Source organism: Neodiprion pinetum, chromosome 1, assembly GCF_021155775.2.
Source record: "Neodiprion pinetum isolate iyNeoPine1 chromosome 1, iyNeoPine1.2, whole genome shotgun sequence".
NCBI lineage: Eukaryota > Metazoa > Arthropoda > Insecta > Hymenoptera > Diprionidae > Neodiprion > Neodiprion pinetum.
The window spans coordinates 10,365,049-10,385,250 of NC_060232.1; the positions used below are offsets into that span (position 1 = coordinate 10,365,049).

The following is a 20,202-nucleotide window of genomic DNA, read 5'->3' on the forward strand; positions in this document are numbered from 1 at the left end:
AAGCACTCCGTAGTTCTGGTTGTCCAGGTCCTTGACCTGATGACTTTTGACCTTCCGGACTAATTTTCAAGTTTACAAGTTTGATTATTGAAAACGTCATGTTTTGTACTATCAAGCCAATATGCACGCTTCAGATAACATTTTGAATCGGAAAAAAAAGGAACGACCAGGATCAAGAAATTGCAATTGGTGAGTAGTTGGCATTGTATAAATAGGAATACATGACAATAACGTCGTTCAATTAGAGCTAAAATTGCTGTGCGTAGTGTTTCAAATCTGTCAGCACTTAGCCGATTGTTCTGTGGTATTTTTTCACGAAATTTATTGTCATAAAATCACAATACGTTATACTTACTTGCACGTGTAAACGTGATTTGTAACATTATATAGAAAAAATCTTACGGGCAGATTCGATTTGCGTCACATGCACAAAAACAGTGTTCGTTCTGTATACTGTGAAGCAAATACCAGAATTTTTTGGGAAGTCCGTCGTGCCCCAGTCTCCCCTACAACTATGTCGTCTGGTAAAACACTGACAACGAGTAAGCGAGCGCACGAGCACAAAAACCAGTTACACTAGGCATCCGACCCCGAGCAAGCTTTAGCGGCGAGTGTTTTAAAACTAGTATCTATTATGTCAAAAAAATCTGTCATTAAAATGTTATATACCGTAGCTCGGAGCACCTCGATAATAAATTGAAAACCTTCAGCTGCCGCTATACGTGCTGTATTTGCCACGCCTTGGTACTTCCAATTACGCAAAATCAATGCGAGTACAGAAAAACCTGGTGGTAATAATTCTGAGAAGCTCAGCTCCTCTCTACCCTATTTCTCTCTTTCCACCTTACCCCTCTTCCTCCCTTCATCTCGCTTAGCCGCCTCCTGCACTGTACCAGCGGAGTCTGCGATCCTGTGTACGGAGACCGTTTTGTCGCTGAGTTTGCGCAAAGTACGCTGACGTTTAATTAGTTTTGTAGAAAAACCTTGGTCTTGCCACGTACCGGTACGTGTGACTTACGGATAGGCAACCAATATCACCATTTACCAATTTTCACCGATTATGTACGTCCACGATATCTAACATTTGTTCAATCTAGGTATGATTTGGTAGAAAATATCGGAAGACGCCGAAATCTTGTATAACAGAAAACATAAAGCTCCGAGAGCGTCTTGTTATGAATATTCGTCTGATTAGCACGGAGGATTACTACGTTTTGGTGACACATCACGTGGCTAAGTCCAGATGTTCGGTTTTATGTTATATCTACGTGAAGTTGAAAATGAGGGAAAAAAGACGGCGAGCTGATGGCAGCCAGCCAAAAACTCAAGTATTACGAATGGTCTGGTAAAAAACTGCATGTTCTCAATAACCTGCAACTGACGATCGATCGAGACGAGTCAGCGATAATGAAACTGTTCTAATAACGGGCTTACTGCGCGAGCTAAAATACTCAATTTACAACATGTGGTGTTAACCGCGTTATATGTATCTGCAGCTGTGGAAAAAAAGGATCACGTTTTCATAATTTATATCCCTGGAAAAGTACAAAAAAAAAAAGAACACACCGAAAGCGAGCTTACATTAATTCAAATATACCACACTTGCATTTTCGTTAAAAAACTAAAATGCCTTAACGTGTCGGTGAAATAACCTTTCCACGTTCGTTATAAACTTCACAATAGTTGTGAAGTATACGTAGGACAGCCTCGAATTTTTTCACTGAAAGATTAAAACTTTTGCACAATTTTGAAACATTTTTAAGAGCCTTATTGAATCAAATTAAAATCAAATTCAAATCTCATTGACGTACACAAAGAAAACGTCATTACTTTTTTCACAACCCGTAGTAATTTCTATTTAATGATTTTTGTACATATGTTAATATAATTTCAAACGAGATATAGTCTGATTCTGTAAAAAATGAAATTGCATTTGCACGTGGATTGGTGCTATCTGAGTGAATGTCAGCGCTGTTGGCTTCTTTCGAAGGAGGCTAAAAATTTATCTCATCTTTAAATTTTCAAACGTTCGGTCCATGAATTCAAAGATTTTAACAAAAAAAAGTTTCATCAATCCTGAATTTCGAAGGAATTATCAAAAAAATTGATACTCGTCTTCAACTGGTAGACAGGATGATTCTCACATTTGAGAATGATGTAAATCAATTTCGCATACAATAATCACCTATCACATGATACTCACGCTTGATTTCTATTCGAATAATTAGTTTTAAATTGAAAAACTAATATTACTGCGGCCCAAAGTTTAAAGCGTCGATGTCTTATCGCTGTCGGTAAAACAGTTTTGACGTAAACGATGAGAAGTTATCGACAAAAGACGAGCTAGCGTCATCTGACGTATATCGCATCAACGGGGAATAACAGCACTCAAGACTAATGATACGTCAACGTGCCAACTCTCAATTTCCGCTGTGTTGTCAATAAATTTATTCCTCTGCTCCTCATCTTTCGCGCGTGTAAAAATTTGGATGAAATAAGGTGCGAAAATTTTCGGTGAGAATATGTCTGGCTACGCCGGGCCGGAAGATTACTGGTCCCAACCGCCCCAAGGACAATATAACTTTGACGCATCGGGAGGCTTCGGCCAACCTAACCAACAATTCGAGTTTCAAACATACACCGAGCAACAAGCAGGCGATTATTCAAGTTTCAATCAAAAGCCATACTTGGATCCGACTCAAAATGCTTACGGAGGTGACATGTACGCTCAGGATGATTTCGCCAAAGGTATGTAATTATTTTCCTATTTTACTCAAACTTTACCAGCACCCAGCGCACAGATTATACATTTCTCTTTTGACGACCAACAAATTTGAATGCACTTGTTTTCCAAAATGGAATGTAGAAATGATCTAAAGATTATTTAAGGATGTATCTGAAGTGAGAAAAGAAAGAAAGAACATTCCAAAGTGCACAGCAACTTATTATGTTCAGATAGCGAGCAAGAATGAAACAACATCCATACTAATATGGAATGGAATTAGAACCAAGCAAATTCGAATAACGGTTAATATATCAATAGTTTGAGAAAAGGTTTTATAATTGTAACGTTCAATATAACTTAACTAAGGTATTTTTCATCCAATTATTATGTTTTCAGAGGCTCATTTTGCTCGCTGAGCAGATTTTCACAAATTTTCTGAAAAACATTTATGAAATCTTATAGTATAGTATAGTTAACGCACAATAGTAAATATTGGTAGAAATCTGTTGTACTATAATTACAGAAATCCATTTTTATCAACAATAAAGATAGATATTGATGAATAGGAATTCTCGACCTCGTATGTAATCTATTATAGAGTCTTGGTGATCGGTCAATTAAGAAAACGTATTTTTAGTTAACGTTTCGACCCGGATATGGGCCCTCCTCAGAACGATTTATTTAAAAACTGTCAAAAATAACAAAAAGAATTTTATAATATCAATAATGGTACAAGAAGTAATCAGACATAAATATTGTAGATGTAATACTCTTAGAGCTATTAAATATTGTTGATAGTAAGAACCTTATGATTAATTGAGATAAGGATGTTTTTTAGTGTTATTTACCTTTTGAATTAAGTAAGTGGACTAAGATGTAGTCGAATTCACAATTACAATTGGTGGAAACAGTGTTCTTTTGAGTGACGGTAGACTATGTCAATCTTCAAGTTATTTTATATGTGGGAGTTAAAAGTTGGTAGTCATTAATTAAAAAGATTAAAGAACTATGTTTCTTCACAGTCACTATGTCATTGTGTTAAAAGGTTATTGAAGAAGGTCGTTTTAGCAATGAAATTAATTCACAGGTGTCAATGAAGTGGAGGTAGGCTCTTTATAATTAAGTTCTACATGTCTAACGAAATATTGTTGGTTGAATCAATTGAGTCAACAGGTGAATAACGACTGATGGGAGAAAACAATGTAATCCAGAGTGAAGGTGAACCTATTATAAACAATTATACAGAAAAACAATAAATATTTTGTAAGAAAAGTTATGTAGAAAGGACTGTAAATGGGGACAAAAAAATTTTTTCTATGTAGTTAAGGTTAAACAATATTTGTTGTGTGGTCGGAGATTAGAGGTTTGTAAATATTGCTTAAATGTTCAACATCTTGTCTAAGATTAACAGAATTGGTATGACCTACAATGTTGCACATTTCTAATAAAATCTTCTTTAGAAAATAAGATCCCAATTCCCCTTAGTGAACTTGAAAAAGCTTTAAAAATATGTTTTGACTCCGCAATATTTAAATTTAATAATGATACTTATGCACAACAGTTTGGTTTGCCTATGGGATCTCCTCTCTCCCCAATCTTGTCAGACCTCGTCATGGAAGACTTGGAAACGTCTTGCATTAACGACCTTGGTTTTGTTTTACCGTTCTATTTTCGATACGTGGATGATATTCTTACTGCCGTTCCAAATGAAAAAATACATCACATTCTTAATATTTTTAACCGGTACCATCCTAGACTACAATTTACTATCGAAACAGAAGAAAATAACGCCATTAGTTTCTTAGACGTATTGTTGATACACAACAATAATTATATCAAGACAGATTGGTTTCACAAAAAAACCTGGTCACAAAGATACCTGAATTTTAACTCTCACCATCCTTTGTCCTTCAAAATAGGCACCATCTTTAACCTTGTTGACAGAGCTATCAAACTAGCTAGTACAGAGTTCCACGAAAAAAACCTGTCGATCATATACAATGTACTAAGATGGAATGATTACCCTCATGGCCTATTACAACAACAAATTAATAAGAGACGCACCTACATCAACAACATACTTGACCATAATATTGACTCTGCTCCCGCTGAAGATAGCAATAGACCTGCTACTACATATATCCCCATTCCATATGTAGCCGGCCTCTTTGAGTCACTTAATCGTTTATTCGCCAAATATAATGTAAAGTTTGTTGGAAAAAATTCAAAAGATCTACAACTAGTTTTTGATACAGGCAAAGACAAGATCCCCATAGGCAAACGATCTAATGTCGTGTATAAAATACCATGCAATGACTGCAATCAAGTCTACATAGGTCAAACTGGTCGACATCTCAATACTAGAATTAGGGAACACCAACGCAACATACATGAGATTGAAGAACGGCACACAGCTCTAACGAAACATAGTATCGATAAACAACACACTTTTAATTACGACAACACAAACACCCTTTGTGAAGAACACAATTATTATAGAAGACTGTTATTAGAAATGTGCAACATTGTAGGTCATACCAATTCTGTTAATCTTAGACAAGATGTTGAATATTTAAGCAATATTTACAAACCTCTAATCTCCGCCCACACAACAAATATTGTTTAACCTTAACTACATAGAAAAAATTTTTTTTTGTCCCCGTTTACAGTCCTTTCTACATAACTTTTCTTACAAAATATTTATTGTTTTTCTGTATAATTGTTTGTAATAGGTTCACCTTCACTCTGGATTACATTGTTTTCTCCCATCAGTCGTTATTCACCTGTTGACTCAATTGGTTCAACCAACAATATTTCGTTAGACATGTAGAACTTAATTATAAAGAGCCTACCTCCACTTCATTGACACCTGTGAATTAATTTCATTGCTAAAACGACCTTCTTCAATAACCTTTTAACACAATGACATAGTGACTGTGAAGAAACATAGTTCTTTAATCTTTTTAATTAATGACTACCAACTTTTAACTCCCACATATAAAATAACTTGAAGATTGACATAGTCTACCGTCACTCAAAAGAACACTGTTTCCACCAATTGTAATTGTGAATTCGACTACATCTTAGTCCACTTACTTAATTCAAAAGGTAAATAACACTAAAAAACATCCTTATCTCAATTAATCATAAGGTTCTTACTATCAACAATATTTAATAGCTCTAAGAGTATTACATCTACAATATTTATGTCTGATTACTTCTTGTACCATTATTGATATTATAAAATTCTTTTTGTTATTTTTGACAGTTTTGTAATAAATCGTTCTGAGGAGGGCCCATATCCGGGTCGAAACGTTAACTAAAAATACGTTTTCTTAATTGACCGATCACCAAGACTCTATAATAGATAGGTCAAGATAGATATTAATATAAATACTCATTCAAGCGATCTCTAGAAATCTCTTGACTTAAAAATATCAGAATCGAATTTCGACATTCTAATTACAAAACGTTTTCTCATATGATGTGATATTAGATTTATACTAATTTTTTTTATTGTTACAATCTTATTAGATTCAGAGTATCTGCATTATTTTAATTGCATTATTACAAGTCAATGTTGTCTAACTTTTCTACGTTTGCACAATCTTTTCCATTTTCCTCAGGAACGCCTGGATTCGACGAGGAAGATGAACCCCCGCTTTTAGAAGAACTTGGCATAGACCCTGACCGCATAATCCAGAAGACTCTGGCCGTTTTGAACCCGTTTCACAGACGAGGACAAACAGATGATGCAAACTACCTCCTTCAAGATTCAGATCTCGCTGGTCCGGTTGCATTCTGTTTGGTACTAGCAGCATTTTTGTTGCTTGCTGGATCTAAAGCACATTTTGGCTATGTTTATGGACTCGCCGTAACGTCGTGCTTAATGATGTATGTCTTGCAATCGCTGATGAGCAGCACCGGGAATATAACACTGTCATCGGTTGCATCCGTTTTGGGATATTGTATATTACCTGTGGTTGGTCTGGCTGGGTTGAGCATCTTCACTACATTGCGAGGTCCGATAGGAATGGGTCTAGCCGCATTTGCTGTAACTTGGGCCACTCTCTCAGCATCCAGACTCTTTGCAGCCATGTCCTGTGAAGAAAAGCAACGTCCATTGATCGCGTACCCCTGCATACTCCTCTACGGAGTGTTTACCTTAATAGTTATTTTTTAGATCAACGAAGATTTACATTGAATTACGGTTGCGAACAAAAATTTACATCAAAATGAACGATAAATTGACCAAGCTTCGTCCATGTCGTGTCTTTTTGTTGCGGCGTTACTCCGGCCAATGCACCCAATCCCGATACCAATTCTTCGGGTCCCGGAGCGCCAACAGCGCCAACGGCACCAAGGCCAGCTGCTCCCGGCATCAACATTCTCAAAATTTTGAAAGTTTTTTTCTTAAACTTATTTCACAAGAAATATCTCTCCGTCTTTGGTTTTTTTTTCTCTTTCTCTTTCTTTCTCTCTCTCTATTTATTTACTCTTCTTCTTAGCGTATAATAATATCACAGACAATTGGGCACGTGGCGCGGACTGATTTCTTTTTCTTCGACGAGTTGCGAGTCGAAACAGTCGGCCAAATTCGAGAGAGCGAAACAGCAAATCAGAAAATGAAAGTAAAAGAGAATCGGCGGAGTGTGGAAAAAAAAAAACGAAACAAGAAACGGAAACAACACAGGGCTGAGTATAGTCAGTAATCCCCACACACACAACAATCGAGGCCGGATATCGAAGACGCACGTTTTCAAGATCACGATTCAACAACAATATTTACGATCGTAAATAATAATTATACTAGTATACAATGTATTGCAACGGTCCTTGTAGATTATAAATCGTCTATTTATTATATCTTTGAGATGTATATCAACCAAAATCTTAGTAAACGTGAATGGAAAATAAAATGAAGAAATAAAAATTATGGTCAAAGGTATTTCTAGCAACGAGCTTGAAGAGAAAAATGCCTTGGCTTGAAGTGTGTAATCAATAATGTATTATAACTGCAATAACGTACCTATATAATAATTTTTTTATTGTAAATATTTATCACGACAATGTAATAAATTGTGATTTGAATTTGTGTAACTGGCTGAAGTAATAATTGATTTGGCCATGATTTGCCTACGAGCCAATATGTGTCGGTACACACGTATATATACATAAGTGTGTACCATAGACGAACAACTCATTTAACATGACAATGCAAAAATGTTGGCTACATTCAATCAGTCGTTTTATTCCTAATACTCGAAACTGTTTTCAGTTGCAGAGCTCTTGAAAATATGTTGAAACTTGAAAATAATATACTTTGCTGTAATAGTTATGATTATATAAGTAAATTGCGTAAACATCTGTACAATTGCGAAGATCAGTTATAACTAATAAAACATTAACGTAACCCGTTATTACTATTTTTGAGTTACTTACCACTTTTTAAACAAATCAACTTCAATAATTTATTGGCGCTTAATTTTCATATTATTATTATATAGATCCCACTGAATAATGTTACTTTCAATGCAGGTCAGTCGGCAGAAATTTTAGTGCTAGTTATTTGAATTACGCTATAGATAAAAAAAAATTCGACTTCAAGTGTTAATAAACAAAGAGGGTAGCATCATTATTCGAGAACTTGTAGAATGTGGTGTTCTGTGCAGCTAATAATGGCAAAACTACCAGTCGAGTATTTCTGTCAAAAATTTGGGCTCATACTTACCGACACGAAGAGTTGCCAAATCTGCAGTTAAAGGCGTGATTATTTAAAAATATCTGTTAGGAAACATATTAGATAAAAATTTGAAAGCAAAGTACGGTATAATTACTTTTGAAATTGTTATGGTTCTACCATTTTGTTAATACCGTCACTTTATTATACAGGCTTGCCATCGGATCCAGCACACGTACAGCAGCCAATATTGGTCTGTACAGCACACATTCATTGGGACCCTGAATACTGTGACGTCAAGCTGATTCAAACAATGATGCTCAGCAATGAGTTGCGATCCATACTGGACCAAACCGGGCAATCATTCAGACCTGGACATAAGCCTGATTCGTCCAACGTTCAATTACTGCTTTGCGGAGATTTCAATTCCCTTCCAGATTCAGGTAACGTAATATGGTTTTTGATTATTATGTTACATTCTACAAATTCTACAAACTAGGTCAATATGAAATGCAAAGCAGTCTTGCTACGATTGTCGATTATTAAAACTATCACATTTTGTTTGCTGTAACGAAACAGGAGTTATCGAGTTTTTAACATCCGGACGTGTGCCAGCTGACCACAGAGACTTCAAAGATCTTACCTACAAATCGTGTCTGCAAAAAATATCTGGTTGCGATAAACCAAACGAGTTCACACACTCGTTTAAGCTTGCATCTGCTTACAGCGAAGACATCATGCCTTACACAAACTATACGTAAGTTTAATTATAATGCTGATACTTCTTGCGGATTGTGTGATTACTTTGTTCATTTCAGTTTCGTGAAATGGGTAAAAAATATGAAAAAATCAGTATTCACTGAATCTCAAAACACAAACATTACATTAGTTGTTGATATTTATACTAAATACAACAAATCCTTATTTCAGGTTCGACTTTAAGGGAATTATAGATTACATTTTTTACTCCAAACAAAGCATGGTACCTCTTGGACTCCTTGGTCCGTTGAGTGCAGATTGGTTTAGGGAGCACAAGGTTGTTGGATGTCCCCATCCCCATGTGCCCTCTGGTACGTAATACTTTTAGTACTCTTTCAAGAGTAACTTAACATTGAATCACTACCGAGCAAAATCTATAAGTTCTCGCTGTGTTTTGTCTAACATCAGACTGTCGCCAATAATTGGAATTTATTTCAGACCACTTCCCGCTGCTAGTGGAGCTAGAAATGACCCCTACAGTAGGAACAAGCAACGGATTGATCTCACGCAGGTAGCAGCTGCTACGATCTAGGCCCAAGTAACAATAATAAAAAATGAATAATATTAATATTGATAATAGTAATAGTAACAATAATAATATTAATAATAATAATAATAATAATAGTAATAATGCTAACGCTAATGATAATAAAATTGAAATCCTCATCGCTCCTCCTCTTACATTCTGGCTCTAGCAATACAACTCACAGTTGACAACTACTCTACTTGTAATAGTAAAATATAACAATACATATATACTCCATATTGCCGCACATTCAAAACAAACGTCGACGAATATTTTATAGCGACCAGGCTAGCGGAGTCATGTTGTAATGCGTTTAGTTCTCATGTATAGTGGTATTGCATTTTTAATAAGTAACTTCTCCTTATTAAGGATATCGTAATGTCTATTATTATCATCATAATATGTAGATACCTATTTTCCTACAAAAGATGCGAAAAAAAAAAATGAAAAATGAAAAGACAAAAAAAGATAAGTGAGAAAAAAAAACAAATAATTCCGATTAAACCTCTGTGATATCGATACATAAATAAAAAAAAAAAAAAACAAATAAAAGAAAGAAAAAAAAGTTTAAAAAAAAACAAAAAGAAAAAAAAAACAATTGGAACAATTTCACATATTTAATTAACGAGTTAGTAGTCACTAGAAGCAACATGCCAATATCTTCCTAAATGGCATTACAACATACTCCCAGAGCTGACCTTATGATGTGAATGCTGCCATCCACTGAGAGATATTGTATTTTTTAAAAAATAAAACAAAAGTTGAACAAAAAATATAATAACAAACACGCTGTACCGGGCTGTGCGAAGTGATTGGAGTTGACTTAAACAATTTCAGTACAAGTACAAATCTGTTCTTATTGGCCACGTATATTGATAATTGATAATGTTATCGTGTAAGAATGTAGGTAATATAATAGTATCAAGTGTAATTTATAAGTAATCATATAATGTAATAATGTTTTCACATACCACGGGTATCGGTCGTATCGTCGTATCGTCGTGCTTCTGAATTTTTCGTTGATATCCATTTCACCAGCGATCGTTGGGTTCCATTAATTATTGTATAGCATGCCGTTCTAACTACTTCGCGTTGATCATTTAGTTACGTCCGAACGTACCAAGAGAAGCAAACAGACAGTAGTATTTTAATTCGTAGATTTGTTTTCAGAAATTCAAAAACCTTGCAGCCACAGTTTAAATGCTATTACAGATTTTAATATTTTCTACTAATGATAAACATAATAATCATGTTATTAACAATAATAATAATAATAATTGTAACAGCAGAAACCGGTATACTTTTAGTTTTAGCAGTGGTGACGGTGACCCAATTTACGATTTAAAAAATCTCAATTACGTTACGTTTAGATGGATTAATATCCACATATTTACCATATGCTATGTGTATTTGATTATTTTCACTTACATTCTCTCCGACACATGACAAAGGGCCCACATGTTACGACTAGAACGAAAACGTCGTCTCAACAAATTAACCAACTGAATATACCTATATATGTATATATGTTTACTAAAAATACAGTGCTTTTCAATCGCTTCAGCTTACATTGGATTTAACAGAATGGCAAGTTAAAATCTAGTACACAGATTTGTATGTTGTAGATAAGAGAAATTGATCTCCGAAAATGAACCTGTTTAGCGGAATTAGTTATGCGTTGTTGAATACCTTTGAATAGTCGCGCGAATTTGCTGAAGTAGAATATACACTTCATAACTTCTTGATACGAAGACGCGTTGTGATGTTACCGCCTTGGTCACTGTAGCGTTGCTTTCGTTATTCCTACTCCTTTCTTCTCTGCATTGGCAATTCAAAATTTACATGACAATTATCATAGTGACAGATTAATTATAATCCCTTGTCATTCGTAGGACCAATTTATGTATTCAATCCGGGTCTTTGTCGTTCGTACAGGTAAAATTGCATTGAGTTGTAATGCGTACCATAATGACCGGAGCTCAAAACTATAGAACAAAATACTTAATTCTTCCATAATAATCTATTCGGGAAAACTAGACGGGTTATACTGTTACTATGCTAACAATTTTGATACAGATTGAAGAAAGAGAGGTTGAAGGTTTGAGGTCGAAGGTTTGATATCTAAAAATAAATTTTATACCCATAAGTTGAACGTAAGTTTCAAAAGAAACATGGCAAATTGTATAAATGCAGTACAGACACACACGTTGTACAATGTAATAACTATTCACCGCGTTAAACTCACGTCTCCTGTCAACGGGCGTTGAAAACGGAAAAATTATCATTGTTAAGTAATGTATTAATAAAATTGATATACCAAGTGTGGAAATGTGCAAAATTTTGTTGCACCTACAAACATAATATTAATTATATTATGTATTGTCAATGGATTTTTCAAAGATGAAGAAAAATCAACTGCGAAATACTTTGATTAGCTCATAAATATTAGTTGTGTCCACACAATAATTGTAGTAAATGTTGTATAAAGTAGGCAATTGCATTATAGTTTGAATAACTTGAGATATGGAGGACATTCTGTATTTATATATAACTGATTTGTTTTAAGTCTGATAAATAAGAGGGAAAAACCCAATCATTTTTCATATGCTAATTTGATACTTGACATGTTACAAATTAGAATTATTTTTCAAACAAATTCAACATAGGTCATAATTTGAAATGTATTTTTCCTTTCCAAAATATTCAAACTTTTCTATCCATTCTACTCGTGTTTCATATGACAAAGATCACGAAGATCAGTGTAACTCATAACAGTCGTGCAATTAAGCTAAACAATAATTATATCTTCTAATTACTTTCACATTTCTGCATCTCTTTCTTTTTCTTTCGCTTCACTTCCCCCCTTTTTTTTCTCTTTTTTTCATTTTACACACATACGTGAAATATTTGTATTCACTTTTCATTTTTTTCTGAAATCTGAATTCTGCTTGTGCAAAAGCTCAATTCCTATTATTCTTATTATTACGTCAAGTGTAACGTACAACCTGCAAACAATCAAGGTTCTTTAGGAATGTGCAATTATTATTGAATAATTTCGAGGAGACAGAAAAACATTTTTACGAAAAGACCTAAAAAACACAACGAGGGCCATTCCATCTACATCCGGCAACTTGTCTAACCCGACCATCACTAATTGTTACCAGCCTTTTTTTCGTCAAGTTTGAAGTTCCAGGCACTCGTGTAACTTAACTGTTGCCTATTCTAACTGCAGTATAAACTTGAAATATAGTTCGGTAAGTTTCGAGGAGTGGCCGGATATCACTGGATTGACCTCTGCTTGAATATTTTTTGCACTCATTTTCAGTGCGAATCTCTTGATTTACGTTGAAAAATTTTTTGTTAATTCAGAAATGCTTTTATTATACATGTAAGAAGTACGTATACTTATGTTAGAAACCAATTTGCTCTCGGGCATTTTGGAAATAGGAGTAAGTCCATAATACGTTTCAGAATTAGTCTTGAGATCGTATTGAATTGCAATAACTGCAATGTGTCGTCTTAGAACTTTAGCACTGTGTTATTATAGGCGCACAAGTAACGTATTATTTCAATTTCTGCAACGGTTCCATCACAAATTATTTTAATACATGCTATATTACGGTAAACATGTAATTGAGCTACTGCTGGTATAATAAACCAGTAATTTAAACTTTTAACATAATCGTGCTGAATTAGATCCTTCGGTTTTTGATAATATCAATGAGTTTTGTGAATGTGTTATAAAAAGGAAACATTTTTACTGGCTCATTTCATTTTGAGAAACCGATTGATTTTCAATTTATGTTGTAAAGACAATGGAATGCTTAGTACGAAGTGATAGTTATCAACAATTGGTGAACAATTGTCGTTTTACTTTACTGAATCATTATATGCATAAGTAGACTTACCATAAACTACACACACACACACACAAACACACACACACGCGTATATATTTATATATAAATATTATATTGTAATATATATGATAATATAATATTTATATATACATGTATACATATATATATATATAAATATTATGTATATCGTACGGTACCTTGCCGAAATTTTAGACGAATTCAACAAATTGTAAAGAAAAAGCATTTATATAAAATCGATGTATGTTCGCGCGATGTGTGATTCAGTGTGATTTTGTACAAACCGACTGGATTACGAAATTGATTGAATGTACAATGTTTTCATGAATGATATATGTCACTTATGCCAAGCTTATAAAACCTATTATATCATTATAATATTGGATCATCCTTACATAAAGTAAGTTTACTAAGTACCTTTTAATCTCTAATGTAATGGGATTACATTCGAATACGGTCTTCTTTTCTAATGATTTATTGATAATATTGAGATATACGTGAGAAATGGAACCATCATGGTCGATTGCGATTTTGCTTCAAGCGATTGATAATTATTTAACGTTGGCCAAAGTACATTATAGAGTCATACATATCTATAAGAGTACCATTCTTTGTTCCAGTGGAGTGGTCTCGCACAATATTTATTTCGTTTGTTTCGCATGTAATCCCTTTTCATCGAGATTTAAAATCTAACATTAGAAAAAGTGAAATTGATGAAGAAAATTAAGCACATTAATTACCGCATTCACCAATGAAGCGACAAGTTTGAACTGAAAGTTTTTTTTATAGTAATATCACTTACGGTACGCTGCAGGTATTGAACACGCACTAAATTTATACTGAAATCGCGGATGATGTGGTATACGTCGTAATCATATACAGCTGAAAATCTAAATGGAAATCAGTGAGCCACTTGACAATTTTTGATGACACGTTGACACTCATTGCTTGCTATGTTGCTAAACAGCAGTAATTCTTCTTCAAAACCCAGATTTCTTGTAACGAAATCTTCCAATTAAACATCAACAATAAGATTCAATTGCATTTCTTCATTCGATTCATGATATACTATACAAATTCAATTACTTTTTTGCTGGTACCATAATAGTCATATTCCATCTTTATATTTTGAATTGAAATTACGTATTATTAGTCACGAAAGGGACTGTTTTGTTAGTAAGTTAGTTTACGTATGCTTATCTCGTTTGAGGTAATAAATTCTCTACCTTCAAGTCTCACAATTAGCTACGATAATAACAAGTCTCTGCGGTAAAACAAAATGATCCATTCAGAAATAAATCTGTTGTAGAAATTTAGCATAAGTTTTATTGAATAAATATCTATAAATTACATTGGCTCAAATAATATTTGAAATATAATCTGTGTACAGCATTGTGTAGTAATAAGCTAAAAGCAATATACAGAATGTCCCACTTTGGACAGACTAGTTGTTTATCTCTGAGCCCAGAATCGTTATATGGATGAGTATTTTACACCAAAGTTTCATGGCATCATGGACTCAGTCAGTGATAATGCTTTAACTTCTCAGAAATAGCTGCCAAGCGTCCATTTTTTGAAATTTGAATCCGGTTTTTTACTCCTTTTTGGCACAAAAGGTGCGTCCCTCGTCAAAACAAGTTCAAATATGTTATAATTTTGAATATGTTTTCTACTGACATCATCACCATATCGCATATTTTTGAGCTGGCATTTTACAGATTTAGATTAACGATTCAATTCCACAAACAAGATATTAGAAAAAGAAACATAATATAATAGTTAAAAAGGAAAGATGAAAGTATGAAAACTAAAGTATGTAAAAAAGTACTCATATACAAAAGTATATGTTTGAATTTGTCCGGATGTGCGCTACAGCTTTTGTTCTAAAAAAACAAACGTGATTTCTGTATTAATCACCGAAGTAAATGATGCCATAACATGTCTCTCCTTCAATCACGAAAATTTTATGTAAAACATTTTTTCGCTAACGCTCCTAGTTTCAGAGGTGTTTGACTGGTTTGTTAAAAATGGAACAATGCTAGTATTAAAATTTCTCATCATTTATAAATTGTCAAATTTAAGGTATTGGTTAGCTGATATGCCTGATTGTGAAAGTGTCATCAACCGTGTGGCAGCAAATACTAGCCAAATATGATGATCAATGAATTGCTGTTCTCATTTAGATAAATACGAAAATATTCGAATGCACATGTGCAACCATGAATGTTGTACGAGTTACCTACTATGACTTTTCTACTTTCAATGACCAGTCGACAAAATTTTGGATCTAAGATCCGGCACTAGCTACTGGTATCAGTGATATGTATTTCATTTTATCTGTTGGGGAATATTTTTATTCTGGAAAATGAAATTCTTGGTAAACAATTTGTGCAAAAAGAACAATCGCTCTACTGTAAATAATTTGTAACTCCTTTGGATTCCCGAACAAACGCGAGAATCTTATAATTCGACATTTAATAGTAGAATCCTTGGTACACTGAGAATAATAGTCCTCTAGATTATAGTTATAAGTTTTTGATTAACATGGCCCAAATTCTTATTATGCCTTATTTTAAATCAAAGCATTTACTTACTTACTAATTACAGATCATTTATAAAGGTGATATCAAAAACATTTGGACAAAGTGCAATCAAATCCAGTTTCACGAGAGTTCCAAAGTTTTCGTGGTTTTATAGTGAGCAAATTTTTCGTTTCACTGAGTGCATATTGACGGCTGAAAAAGAAAATTTTGCAAAATTGGTTCAACATTTTTAGTACGAGATCTGAAAATGAAATAAAACCTATTTAGTATATTCGTTTTCACTTACCAATACATCACTGCAATTTCAATGTGCATACGGCATTTTATTCTAGATATTATTAGGTAGATATATTTACTTAAATCAGTTGTTAGTTACTTCAATTATCAAAGTGATATCTTAAATAAGTTCAGAAACTTGTCATAGACGAATAGATTCATCACATGGCTCGTCAAATTTAACTTGATAACAAAATTACTTCAATGAATTATGATCATTATTTAAAACTAGGGCAATGTTTTCAACAAGATTATTTCAATACAGTAATTTCTGAATGCATATTGTTCCACAGCAATTTCGTAATAGTCTTATGAACTAATTACGGTTTTCACCAGATTCGTATTACTCACTGATATTATAAGCCAGTAGAGGATCTGTTTCTTCAATTAGGTCTCGCTTTAATATCTCTAACTGCTTCTTCATGTCAAGAGTTCAAAATTAATGTGTAGCAATTAATGAATTGTTCATAATGTTAAAACAAGAATTACATAAGTTGGAATATGCCACTATTAACGTACCGTGTATTTTACCAACATTTTCGGATATTTGTTCTAACTTGTAATCTGAGTGAATAAACACAATTTTATTTACCCAATCGTAATAATGAATGTAAATTTATGCCGTAATTAGAAGGAAAAAAACTGCGTTTGAACTCAAAGAAAATTTTGGTTAAACTTTGGCTATTGGATGGCATATACATATATGTACTCTTGAAATGAAGAAATTCCGTTTACAAAAAATACAACCGACTGAATTCGCGAGACCTGATCAAACGTTGAGCAATGTGAGTTGTAAAGGCATGTAAAAGAGAGAATATAAATAAAACATAAAAGAACAAATTGAGATTAGATCTTGTCTGATCGATCCGTGGATTCATGTGTAATAGAATAGCTCTACTTGTTTTTAGAGTCGATATAATCCACTTTAGGGTGACTTGTACTTTATTTTCTATAAATGCAATTACCGCATATGAACTGCATTTACGTTATGATCGAATGTAACAATTTATCGAACAAATAAACGGTAAATTAAACATACGCAATTGATATTCGATTTGTCCAAATTTGTCTAATTATACAGATTTAACCTTATATAGGAAATTTTTGTCAACAACGCAAATAAAAGTGCTTTTCCTATCTTGCAGAGAGAATCTTATAAAACCTATGCAATGTGAAAAAGGTACGTGTGTTCGGGCATATTTCGATTCAATTCAAAGTCAAAACTGTTTACCATTTTTCATCATTTATATACACATGTTTATTCTATTAATTTTCATCCGTATACACAATACTATTTAAATATATTTGAAAATCACATCTTTCCTGTCATCTACAGTTTGAAGCTCTAATTTAATTGGGCATTGGAGCCAATAACTGAGGAGTTCCTCTGTGTAACCAATTAGAAAATACATCTTCCTGGTAGCGATGCCTCGTCGAATGATTCCAGCAATTCTAATTATGTTATGCTGGCGTTTGATAATAACTTCGCTGACAAATAATGAATGCCATGTTCCTGTTACAAAACGACGGATGAAGACGTCTTCAAGTAAAGTTTCTGCCGGTCTGTTACCATCAGTCATGTTTGCTAGAGGGAAGAGGTAAAGAAATAAAATTAAAAACAATTATACAGAAGCAAATGAAATAATGTTGACTTGTTAAGACTGATATTACTGTTTGACATTCTCAGTCCCTTTCTTTCAAACTATTACAATGTCGTTTGTCTACCACGACAGTTTCAGAGACAGTTTTTTGAACAGGGGTAACATTTTACTACACACGATTCATGAGCATGAAGTTGGTACCATTGACACAATGAAGTACATGTTAACAATAGCTGGTTTGCAGCTATTGTTTCGATAAATAGAAGCATACTCACTTTGTACCTACGACTCCTGCAAACTAATTCTAAAGTAGCATATGATCTATTTGTTTCTTTGATAATTCGTTACGCTCACACTAGTAACTTCAAGCCTGTATGAATTTAGCATCAAATGAATCCGCAAACACATAAAAACTTAAATCTGAGTTCCGTACAAGTGTTCCACGAATTCCACCCCTTCCTGTGAGCGATGTAGTGAGGAGGATTGGCCATCTCATAGGTGAGTGGCCTGTCCCGCTTCGTCGTCACTCGATATCTGCCTGCCACTACTTTTGCAGCAACTGGTGTCACGTGGATTTGTCTTTGGATGCATGCTTTTTCTAACCCTGGAAGTGTCTGGGGAGAGTTATAGCTTTTAAAAGTGGTCTATGTTCAATCGAAGCGTTGCTAACTTCACTTAACCTCAAACATCGCTAATCACACAAAGTTTCTTAAAGCGAACCTAATTCGAATGGAATTCACTAACCATCATAATATGCTATTACTCACATTGCGGAGGCTCACTATTAGAGCCATATTCGTCTGTTCGTTATTCTTTCGTCCAGAACCTGCTATCGAACTTAGCCGCGTTCTTCGTTCCTTAGTTTGTGATGTTCTCGAAAGAATACCTGTGCGGATTAAGACGCGCCAACTAAATCATAGTATAAATTCAGTGATGCGAACCACCGAAGTACAGAATATTGCCAAATGCGATTTGAGCTTAGAGCATATACTGTATATGCTCTAAGATAACAGCCGCCTGGCAGCGCTCCTAAGCTTATAATAAGCCTAAGCAACGTGGTACAAGTAAGCAAATCGAAATTCAAAATAATTCCAGTCTCTCCCCCGACCTGGAAACAGATGAATGTGGAGATGCGCAGTATTGGATTGCGCAAGTATACTAGGCTTAGCAGCGCTACCGGGCGGCTGCCAAATATTGGCTCACCGCAAACCACGGGACTGGATAGGAGTTCGGTATCCTATCCTCTAATGTTCTTGGTACATATATTGACTGAAGAACATAAAGACTGATACCCCTGGATAAATTTGTGTGACCAGTTTTCGGCGGGCAAGTGGGGCCCAGGTGGGCCTGGGAGCGTCGAAGGGTTCTGCTCTATCGACTCTACCTAACGAGCTCGCACTGACATTCGTAGTAGCCAAAGTAGTGTCGGTATGAAAGCTTGAGATTGAGTTGGTACAAAGCGAGTACATAAGAGTACTTGTCAATTGCTATTTAGAACTGTCGATCAGCTCGATCATCCCCGTGAGATAAAGCGTATCCGCGTCCACCGCCAACCATCCCCAACTACCTCCGAGCACCACCAACCACCATCAACCACCGCCGACCTCCTTTGTCCTCCTCGACCACCTCGGCCGACTCCGCTTCCTCTTCCGCCACCCCCTCGTCGTCGTCGTCGTCCTCGACCACCACCGATCACCGCTTACCGCCGCCAAACACCTCCTACAACCTCCTACCACCTCCGAACACCACCTGCCACCGCCAACCACCTCCTGCAACCGCCAACAAGCTCTGACCACCTCCTACCATTTCCGAACACCTCCTACCTCCCACTGCCGCCTCCGACCATCGCCGACCACCTTCTACCACCCCCTACCACCTCCTACCAGCGCCGGCCACCTCCTACCATTTCCGAACTCCTCCAACCACCTCAGATCACCGCCGACCACCTACGTCCTCCTTGTCCATCTCGCCCCCCCCCCCCCCCCCCCCCCGCCGCGCTCACTCGTCGACCACGTCGTCCAAGTCCTCCGCGACCTCCGCCGATCACCGCCAACCACCGCCAAACACCTCCTACGTTGACTGAAGAATATAAAGACAGTTGCCCTAATGGGCTTTGGTGTAACAGCCGAAAGTCGTCGTGCGCTTGCGCTCCCTGAGATGTTTCAATGGTAGAGTTGAGAACTTATTGCAGACAATCAGAGGGTTCCGGATTTC

At 35.3% G+C, this 20,202-nt stretch overlaps 3 protein-coding genes across 6 annotated transcripts in view; 2 read left to right on the top strand and 1 right to left on the bottom strand.

The window, feature by feature from the left end:
* twin (CCR4-NOT transcription complex subunit 6-like twin) overlaps positions 1–10,197 on the top strand; it is a 238,797-nt gene extending 228,600 nt beyond the window's left edge. For all 3 annotated transcript variants that reach the window (XM_046637272.2, XM_046637271.2, XM_069133006.1), the window contains 4 exons: positions 8,618–8,848; positions 8,985–9,162; positions 9,336–9,475; positions 9,603–10,197. In XM_046637272.2, coding sequence (XP_046493228.1) covers positions 8,618–8,848; positions 8,985–9,162; positions 9,336–9,475; positions 9,603–9,679 — 626 coding nt within the window. In that variant the 3' untranslated portion in view covers positions 9,680–10,197. The remainder of the gene's footprint in view (positions 1–8,617; positions 8,849–8,984; positions 9,163–9,335; positions 9,476–9,602) is intronic.
* Yip1d1 (Yip1 domain-containing 1) lies at positions 2,370–8,145 on the top strand. Of its 2 annotated transcripts, none has more exons than XM_046637283.1 (2): positions 2,370–2,748; positions 6,352–8,145. In XM_046637283.1, exons 1-2 carry the CDS (start codon positions 2,523–2,525, stop codon positions 6,906–6,908), a joined length of 783 nt encoding a protein of 260 aa, XP_046493239.1. In that variant the 5' UTR covers positions 2,370–2,522; the 3' UTR covers positions 6,909–8,145. The 2 variants fall into 2 exon arrangements, 1 of the variants encoding a protein (XP_046493239.1); XR_011176258.1 differs by lacking the exon at positions 2,370–2,748 and adding an exon at positions 5,333–5,833 and having other exon boundaries at positions 6,352–6,479.
* Positions 10,198–15,559: 5,362 nt separating the features above from the next.
* Positions 15,560–19,084, bottom strand: mRpS24 (mitochondrial ribosomal protein S24). The gene is made up of 3 exons (XM_046637290.2): positions 18,756–19,084; positions 18,422–18,602; positions 15,560–17,972 (listed from the first exon to the last, which is right to left on the bottom strand). The coding sequence occupies exons 1-3, from the start codon at positions 18,780–18,782 to the stop codon at positions 17,683–17,685; spliced, it is 498 nt and encodes a 165-aa protein (XP_046493246.1). The 5' UTR covers positions 18,783–19,084; the 3' UTR covers positions 15,560–17,682.
* Positions 19,085–20,202: the final 1,118 nt, after the last annotated feature.